This window comes from Cyprinodon tularosa, unplaced genomic scaffold (assembly GCF_016077235.1).
Source record: "Cyprinodon tularosa strain WSP-4 unplaced genomic scaffold, ASM1607723v1 ctg637, whole genome shotgun sequence".
Taxonomy (NCBI): Eukaryota; Metazoa; Chordata; class Actinopteri; order Cyprinodontiformes; family Cyprinodontidae; genus Cyprinodon; species Cyprinodon tularosa.
This window is the reverse complement of record NW_024039382.1, coordinates 629,756-639,284: the sequence shown is the minus strand read 5'-3', so window position 1 is coordinate 639,284 and position 9,529 is coordinate 629,756. Positions and strand designations below refer to the sequence as shown.

At 38.5% G+C, this 9,529-nt stretch overlaps 1 protein-coding gene across 1 annotated transcript; it reads right to left on the bottom strand.

The window, feature by feature from the left end:
* Positions 1–5,623: 5,623 nt before the first annotated feature.
* On the bottom strand, positions 5,624–8,966 carry LOC119798799 (acidic leucine-rich nuclear phosphoprotein 32 family member E-like). The gene is made up of 3 exons (XM_038308413.1): positions 8,872–8,966; positions 6,274–6,930; positions 5,624–6,182 (listed from the first exon to the last, which is right to left on the bottom strand). The coding sequence occupies exons 1-2, from the start codon at positions 8,918–8,920 to the stop codon at positions 6,425–6,427; spliced, it is 555 nt and encodes a 184-aa protein (XP_038164341.1). The 5' UTR covers positions 8,921–8,966; the 3' UTR covers positions 5,624–6,182; positions 6,274–6,424.
* Positions 8,967–9,529: the final 563 nt, after the last annotated feature.

The window sequence follows — 9,529 nt, the reverse complement described above, 5'->3', positions numbered from 1 at the left end:
TCAAGCCAAACCAAACCCTTAAACAGAGGCTAGTGCATCCTAAAGATAAAACCCCCAGACCGAATATGAGCGGAGTGGTGTATGCTGTTCAGTGCAGCGAGGAATGCTCTGATCTTTATATTGGCGAAACAAAACAACCTCTCCACAGACGCATGGCGCAACACAGAAGAGCGGCCGCCTCTGGACAAGACTATGCAGTACACCTACATCTTGTAGACAAAGGACATTCTTTTGAGGACCAGAATGTCCATATTCTGGATAAAGAAAATAGTTGGTTTGAGAGGGGCCAAGGTGAAGGAAGCCATCTATGTTAAGAGAGAAAAACAAACTTTAAACAGAGGTGGTGGACTCAGATTCCACCTTCCAAAAACATACAATTCCATCATAGACATGATCCCTTCCAGATATCATCAAACCCCCCACCCCATCACAGAGGAACGAGGGACCTACCCGCTCCAGCCGGTGAACAAAACCTCCTTAACAACCAACCCTTAACAATCATAGACAGGTTTCAGGTATTACAGGAGACAATCCCACCCTTAATGGCAATCCCCCCTTTAACGACCGACCCCTAGAATCACAGACAGGGTTCAGATATTACAGGCTAATGATGGAACTAAACGACCCATTCATCGGTTACCATTGCATGTTTCCAAGCAATACAAGGCTTTGTCTATATAAGACTCAAACTCACTGCGGATCCAGACATTTGAATTGAGAAAGCTTCCTGGAGAGGTGGCGAAACGTCTTCAAATCTTGAAAACCAAGTCCAGTGGATATTTTTTGAATTTTTACGGAATGACTATGACCTGGATGACTGAGAACCTTCATCAGCATTGCCAAACTGTATTGATCCTGCGTTGATACTGTCTCACAGAATACTGACACCTGCTGGACATTTAAAGACACTACAGGCAACTTATTTGACAGACTGAACTGAATTGATTTGATGACCTAGTGCAATGATATCATTTAAGTTATTGTAGGTTATATTGTATCATTTCATATCTATGTTTAAATTGAAAATATCTTTGATATTTTTAGATGCAGCCAATAAGTAAAGTAAACATATGTCATTATGTAAACATTTAGGGGGAAATGTGAATGATGATGCTTGTGGACTTGAAATTATTTTTAAAACAATAATTACACTAAAAACAGCAAATGAACTAAGAGTCGATTTAAAATTATGATAATACTGTAATAATATAATAATAATATAATAATAATGATAAACGGCAACAGATGAGACATTTTTTTAGCAGATGCATCATGGTGACAGATCATGTTGATTAAGGTGCGCTTGAATAAAGATGCATCCAAAACAGGATCATTCAGACACGACACTGGCCGAGGTTCCAGATGTTGATTTTAAGCTGCTATATCTATTCCAAAACCAGTTTTAATGTGAGTTTAGGATAATCAACCCATTTTAATCAGTTTCCTCTGATAGAATATAGACCAGGAAATATTAATTAGTTGGTTTCTGCTTAAAGGAGTCTACAATGCAACCCTGAGGGACCAAGTGTGGTAAAGATCTAAATATATAGTTTAAAGAAGAGAAAATTACCTTTGGACCAAGTTTTGTTCAAATTAAGCAAAGCTGTTTCTACATTTAGTTCCTACTATCATCCTTTAGTTGACTGCTTTTTTTATTGTTTTATTTTAACATTCATCTTTAATTATCCTCCCATTTTTGTTTATTGTTATTTGTATGGCTTAGTGATGTCATGGCCTGTCTGCTTTGCTGCTTAACTCCCAGATTGTCGATAAGATCCATAAAATCAGAAGAACTGCAGGTGGAACATCTCTGTGTCCTTTTGTAGAGCTAAGTTGTTCCGACGCTGCCAGGCAACCACAACAATTGTTCTGTTAACATGTGCTGTCAGGTAAGACCCCCCACTCCCTGAAAACAATAATAACCACTGATCTGCCAAAGTGCTGTACCTTAGTAATATTAGACATGTTGATCATGTTGACTTCAGTTTGTTTTATTTATAGAGAAACAATTTACAACCACTTATTTCAAGAACATTTACAAAAAAAGACCAACAGATCCTGTTCACATTAATCCAATCAAATCTTTATATGGCAATAAATAACAGGTGAAGATGACAGGAAGGAACCTTCAATTGAACCAGACCCAGTACCCCCCCCCCCCCCCCCCCCGCATTTATATAATAGAATAAATATATATATAAATATAAAATAAAAATTATTATTTATAAATATAAAATAAAAAAAACAAGTCCCAGCAAATGTCATCTCAAGGCAGTTTAAATGAAAAAATTAATACAGAAACATAAAAGAATTCAACACAAACATCCAGTTAGATCCTATTTACAACACGGTGAAGATAAATTCAGTTTTTATGGCGTTTAGAGAAACATCTTCAATCCAGTTTCTTCAGTTTGGTTCTGGTCGGTTTGTCGGAAGCATCTTGCTAACCAGTTAGCAACTTAGTGCTAGCCGGTTCCTAATGGGAAATTCCATTGGGACCAAGTAGCACTAAATTGGTGACTTAGAAACGACACTGTCAAGGAACGCTATGGAGAGTGGAAACATGCAAGAGGAGGAAAGTTTAGTGTCGGAGGTCGTGGATGAGTCTCCTCCGTCATCCATTTTTTATTTAGAGGAGGAAAGCGGGGACGAAGATGTTGTGGAAGAGGACGCCAGGGTGGCAGAAGCTTGGTTTGGTGTTAATCCAGGATTAAAGGACTAATGTCTCAGCATGATCTGTAAAAACTAATCCATGCGTTTATTTTTAGTCGAATTGATTACTGCAACGGTGTTTTCAAGGGTCTGCCTAAAAAGTGGATCAGACAGCTGCAGCTGATCCAGAACGCTGCTGCCCGTGTCCTCACTAAGACTAAGAAAGTAGAGCACATCACCCCAGTTCTAAAGTCCTTCCACTGGCTCCCTGTATCTCAGAGAATAGACTTTAAAATACTTCTGTTAGTCTATAAACCTCTGAATGGCTTAGTACCTAAATACATCACAGACTTGCTATCAGTGTATCAACCCTCCAGACCACTCAGGTCTTCTGGCTCCAGCCTGCTCTGCATACCTAGAACCAGAACTAAACATGGAGAAGCAGCATTTAGTTCCTATGCTCCACTTATCTGGAACAAACTTCCAGAAAACTGTAAAAGTGCAGAAAGCCTGAGTTCCTTTAAATCAAGACTAAAAACACATTTGTTTAGGATTGCCTTCGACGGTTCTAGTTAAACAGTTCAACTAAAACATATTTTCTTTAGTCCAACTGTTTTTAATATTCTTTTTTGTTTCAGCATTTTGTATTTTATTTTATTTATTTTTTTATTTTTTCCTACTTGCTTTGATTCTGTTTTATCTTCCTGTATTTTAATCATGTAAAGCACTTTGCATTGTCTGTGTACTGAATTGTGCTATACAAATAAATTGCCTTGCCTTGACTAGAAGGCTTCCAGCCGTCCATGTTTGAGCCCTTGCCTCGCAACGCTGCCAGTTCTGTTAGCTCTACGCCTGCCGAAGACACAGACGTCCATCCCCGTGAACACTGGGACGCAACTCAATGGGAAAGGAAAGGATTCTGATTTCAACCGTTACATATTAGCTGCGACATGAATCAAGATGCTATGACCAAAAACATTTCATTGACAGACTGTTGATATATGATTGGTTGATTTTAGGTGTTCAGGCTGACGTAGAACTAACTGGTCTGCAGAAGATAACGAAAAAAAACACAGATTTTAAGACAGGATTTTTTTTTTAATAGAAGTTTTCTAACTTTTGGGACAATTTAATCTGATAAAGAGAAGATTTATATTAGTGTTTAAGCAAGAATGATTTGACATGTAAACATAACTTCCCTACCACTTTAAAGTTAACAGCTTTGATAATTGTAGACAACGGATGCTTGGAAAAAATGCCTGAAAATGCTGCATTTGTTGGAGTCTTCAGTCAGTTTCATCAGGGTAATTTCTCTGCTTTAATAATAATAATAATAATAAATTTTAAAAAATTAAATAAACCTCAGAGATCAACCAGGGGGAAATTCTCCCATATTGGATCAGAAGCTGCTCCTTAACCGTTTATCTGTGGTCTAATGGAAAAGTAAGAACCTTCTGGTTCTGGTAAAGGTTTGTTTCCAGAGATAAACACTGAGGAGAACATCCATTCATGATGGAAAGATAACGATTAAAGGTTAGAGCGCCTTGTTGTGGCTTTTGAATCTGTTTGTTCTGGATCGGTTTTAGTATCTTCACCAATACTGATGAGCTTCTGGAAGCAATAAAAGTTTGTTACCTTCTCTGACTGGATGTAGCAGACTGATGGTTTAGCTGCAGGGTCTTCAACGTTTTTCAGTCCAGGACTCCAGAATGTTGGAGAGACGAGCAGGGGAGCCATGTTTCTCCTCCTTAGTGGTCTGTGTGCTCCAACCTCTGCTTCAGCTCCTTCATCAATCAAAGCAAAGCGTCCTCAGAGTCTGAAACTGTCTGCTTGTGATGCCTCTCTAGTCAAAAATCAACCAACATTCCTCCAAACATATGTGGATGGACCTATTTAAATGTGGCACAGGATGTTGTTTTTATAGTAATCTTGGTCTTTCTATGTTTCAATGACTGTTAGCCTTGAATCAGGCCTGGGAAGCTTGAGTTGTCGGTTTGTCAAGTTCATAAAATCTGACTCACCTTTTTTGTCCTGTCCCAGTCTTTCTCTGTCGTCTCCTCAGGTGAAGCCGGGGAAGCTCCTCGCCATCCTTGATGTCCCGGGTTCCTCACAGCAGTTCTGCTTTTGGACGTCTACAGAGTCTGAACAAACAGAAAATGAAGTGAGGCCACCTGAAATGTTGACTTAATATTTAAATGATGGATTCTTGTTGCTCCTTACTGAACATGCTCTCACTCTTTGTAAAAGTCAGCAGCTCAGATCTTGCTCCTCTGGTTTGGTCGCTGTAGATCTAGTCAGCATCTTCTGAAGGCCAAAAACTTGTGGAGGCTCGATCAAAAGAGACAGAAGAGATCGGCTGCGGTCAGAACAGGCCTAGATCATATGGAGAGAGTTTCTGCAGAGGGTTCTTTCCCTCAAACTAGGCCTGAGAACAAGTTAACCAGAGGAACATCTAGAACCAGATCAAGTCACAGCTGAAAGCGGTTTCTAACAGTCTGCGCCATTCACCACCCAAATCCCTACATCAGTCCTGTCCTCTGCCTCAAAGTGATCTGGAATCAATGAGTCCCTCCAAGCCTTGTCTCTTTACCTTCTCACCAACATCCCAGAGACCAGTTCAACTGATGACCACCACAAGCTGTCACTCTTCCATTCTAGGTCCAGTTTGTCGCCAGCAGCATCGTCTAGATCAGGGCTTTCCAACTCCACTCCTCCAGAGCTGCTATGCTGCAGCTTTTAGCCATCTCTTCTCCATCAGACCTGAATATAATGGCTGAATTCCCTCATCAGTCATTCAGCTCTGCAGAGGACTGGTAAGAGGTTTTTAGTTTGATCCTGGTGTGTTGGAGGAGAGATGCATCTGAAAGCTACAGAAACACTGGAGTTAGGAAGCTCTGCTCTAGGGGGCGTCTAATCGGTCCAAACCACAGCCTTGTCCCTCTGCTGTCCCTCTGCTCTAGACTTTAAGGTGTCCTCAGCTCCACGTTTAGACCTTTAGGATTTTAGTCTGACCTCCTGCATTTTAGTCCTAAGCAGTGCCGCCTCACTCCTTATTGGTTTTGATGCGTCCCCAGCAGCGATGTCCATCTATTGCCTTGGTTTGCCTCCTTGTGGTTCGTCTGTTTGTTGTTCGTTTGCTTCCATTCTGTGTTTCTTCTTCTTCTTCTCTGTTCTTTAATCAAGCCTTGGATTGTTTGGGTTGCCTTTTGTTGCTAGGAGATTGTCTCGTGTTTCACATTAGATGTAGAGCATGTTAGGATTGTTTCTGCCTTAACCAGCTCTCTTGTTCCACACCATTTAAAGTTGATAGCATGTCCTCAGTCTCTGCTCAGATGTTTGTGCTGAAGGCAAATTCTTAAAATCTAAAACTTAAAACCAAATCTAGCAGCGGGGTAAAGAAAAGCCACGGTGCAAGTCGCTACCTAAGGCATCCCTAGACCTGCCAGACTCCTTAACATCTAGAAAACCAAATCTAGCAGCGGGGAAAAGAAAAGCCACGGTGCAAGTCGCTACCTAAGGCATCCCTAGACCTGCCAGACTCCTTAACATCTAGAAAACCAAATCTAGCAGCGGGGGAAAGAAAAGCCACGGTGCAAGTCGCTACCTAAGGCATCCCTAGACCTGCCAGATATAAAAACAATCAATAAATTCTATCTACATTCTGTGACTGTTTCCAGTCTTTCAGCCTTTCCACCTCCAATTGTCATCAAGTACATCTAGATTTTCCCGGAAGATGATCCAAAGGAAGATGGGAAGGGTTTGGTTCTTCTGCTTAATCCTCAGCTTCTCTTCTACGACAAGGCCTCTTCCCAGACGGCTCCTCTTCATCATCTTCCTCTCTCGTCCTTCTCCTGGAGACAGAGCCGGTCCCTCCAGGTGGGTGGTCTTCTTGGCCTTCCGGGGATTCCTCTGGCTGCTCTTGGTTCGATGGGGGTCTGCAGTTGGGGGGATTCCTCTGGGTGAACCGAAGGCGTAGTGAAAGGAGGACATCGTCTTCATCGTCTTCTTCCTCAGAGGTCACGGTATCATACCCAGAGAACTCACTAGACACCTCAAGAGACTCCCCAGAAAAAGAGCTGACATCCTCATCCTCTTCATACTCAACCTCCTGTACCGCTTCGACGTCTACCTCCCCCTCCTCATCTTCATCAGTAAAATCATCCTCATCATCAGTAGAGTACAGCTCTATGGTAATATTAAAATAATGGAAATGAACCTGATCCTCCGTCTGGACCCGGGGCTCCGGGGCAGGATCAGATGGAAGCGGGGCGTCTGAAGCTGTGAGGAGAACAATCATTAGACCAGGAGCGTTAATTAAGGAGCATTAAATGACAAAACTAAAAGCTTTAATTTAGGTTGCTGGATGTGAATTTGACAGTTTTAAGCTGATTCAATAAGAACATCAATCTGTGAGCTAAAACTACTCATTAAAAACATAGAAACAATGCTAGTGGTTTGGTTAGTGTTAAAAGAAAAACTGATACATACATCAATATATACATACAAAAATACACACGCAAGAATAATCACAACATTACCATTTCACTTTAGCTTTATTCTAAATGTAAATGTTTATTTTACTGCTTTATAGGGTTTAGAATTTATTTCCAGAATGTTATCAAAACAAAAAATAGACTTAAAATGGTCGATTTATTTATTTCTATCAGTTCTCTAATTTCTCAGAATCAGAGGCTCAGCTTATCAGAGCCCTTCATCAGAGCATCCAAGAGTAGAAATAAAGACCTTCATTAAGACACAGAGAAAGCAAAGAGCAGAAATGGACATTAGCAAACTTAATTAAAAAACTATTTAGAGGAAATTGTATTCTTCTTCCTAAAACTCTAACAAAGAGGTGTCCTATAGAAAACTTTTAAAGGTTTAGGGGAAACCATCCAGTGTTGAATGTTTTGAAGATCTAGAACATGATAGAGTCCTCTATGAACTAATATTACTACTGGTGACAGATGGGATGAAATAATTTACATTCACCTGAAATTCAAACAAGGGCTTCAGAAAAATTCAGATTCAGCTCAGAAAAACCTTTAAATAATGGATTGTTCCAATTGTTTTAATTCTACCTCGTCCCTGTTAAATAAACGTATCATCCTCCTTTCTAAAATCTAAATAAAACATTTATTCTTTATTCTTTCGTCACACGATCAGTTCCTCAGTCAGTTCTAAACATGTTACAGCCTAAAAATGTAAAGGATCTGATTTTTAATCAACTGCTAAATATTTTGGGTTCATTTCATTTATATAACCTCTGACCGAAGGGGCCAGATCCCACCTTGTTTTCCAAGGATTGAACATCAAACTCACCTAAAACTGACCAGAAAGTCACTGAAACATTTTAACACCTTTGACCTTCCATTAAAATAAAAATATATGCCCTCTTTAAAAAGTCCTAAAGTTGTTTAATGCGTTCTACTGAAGTATCCATGGAGACCAAAATGTTTGCACCTGCATGTTTTAAAAATACCTGCCTTTAAGTTCAGGTGTATTTAACAGAATCTGTTTTATCCTTAAACTATTTATTTTGCATTTCTTTAACCATTTCCACATTAAATTCATCAAACAATTTTTTTATATTTTGCATGATTACATCTCTGTTATCATTCCTCCCTTTTCCAACCAATGAAAATCAATTTAATACATAATACCCCTTATAAACTTTATTTAATAAACTAAAATATAACAAAGAATTTCCTAAATCCATTTACTAAACTAATAAACCTGAGAATCCTCATCTCCTTTTTTTCCAGTTGTAAAATTCAGTCAACTTCCAAAATACTCAAAATTATCTTTTTTTTTTTATTAAATGGGGAAAAATAAACATTTTCTTTCAAAAATATCCTATGTTAAATGTCCTTTAAATGTCTTTTTTATATTTATTTAATGTAATTTCACCAACATATCCATAAAAAACAAACATATTTTGGGGCATTTTTTAAAAATAGTAGACCTATTGCCACCAAGTTTTTAAATATTTCACATCAAATTCAACAAAAGTTTTTCTCTCAAACAGAAATAAGTTTTTTTCCCCAAATTATTAAATAACTTTTAACATTCCTGACCAATTTCATTGACTAAGAAAAACTTTAATCTCTGACATGTCAAAGATGCTAGATGCTAGCTGACACAACTTCATGACGAAAACAGGAAATTAATAATTTTCATGCAACATTTTTTTCAATAACATTGCAAAAGAGGGATATAAACCTTCCGGATGATTCCCCAACAAGTTGTCGTCTTCCGATCCGATGTTCATCTTTGGCGGGTCAGCAAAGCACAGACTGCAGCAACTTCAATCTTCAATGTCCAGGTTAGAAAGTTAGAAAGACCAACTGCAACTTCTAGACGGTGACCGTTTCCATGGCAGCGCGCGAGCGTGCACACTAAAATAAATTAGGAAGAGGGGACTAACTGAAATTCATCCAATAAATCGGACAATTTATTCGCTGTAAGGTTTTGCATAACGACATTTATGGATATAATATTTGGTTATAATCATCAAAGTATTAACTAACAATTCCACCTTTTTTTCATTAATATATAAACCAAACTGAATTAGTTGTAAGGAATTAAAGTCCACATTTATAGATCTAGAAGATAGAAAGATCTAAAGTAGATCCCATAGGTTTTTAACTTCTTTACATCCATAAAACAAATGATTAGTAGTTTCCAATTGAAACCACAATTCCCAACATTGAGTTTAAATCTCTCTCTTAAGTACTCATTTGAAGGATATATGTCATTTATTATTTTAAATTGTAATTCTTTATATTTAGGAGGAATTGGGAATTTCAAATAATTTGTCCTAATTTTGATTATTGTAGATTTGTTAAAATGTTGTAAGAGAAATGTACGTTTAGTTCCA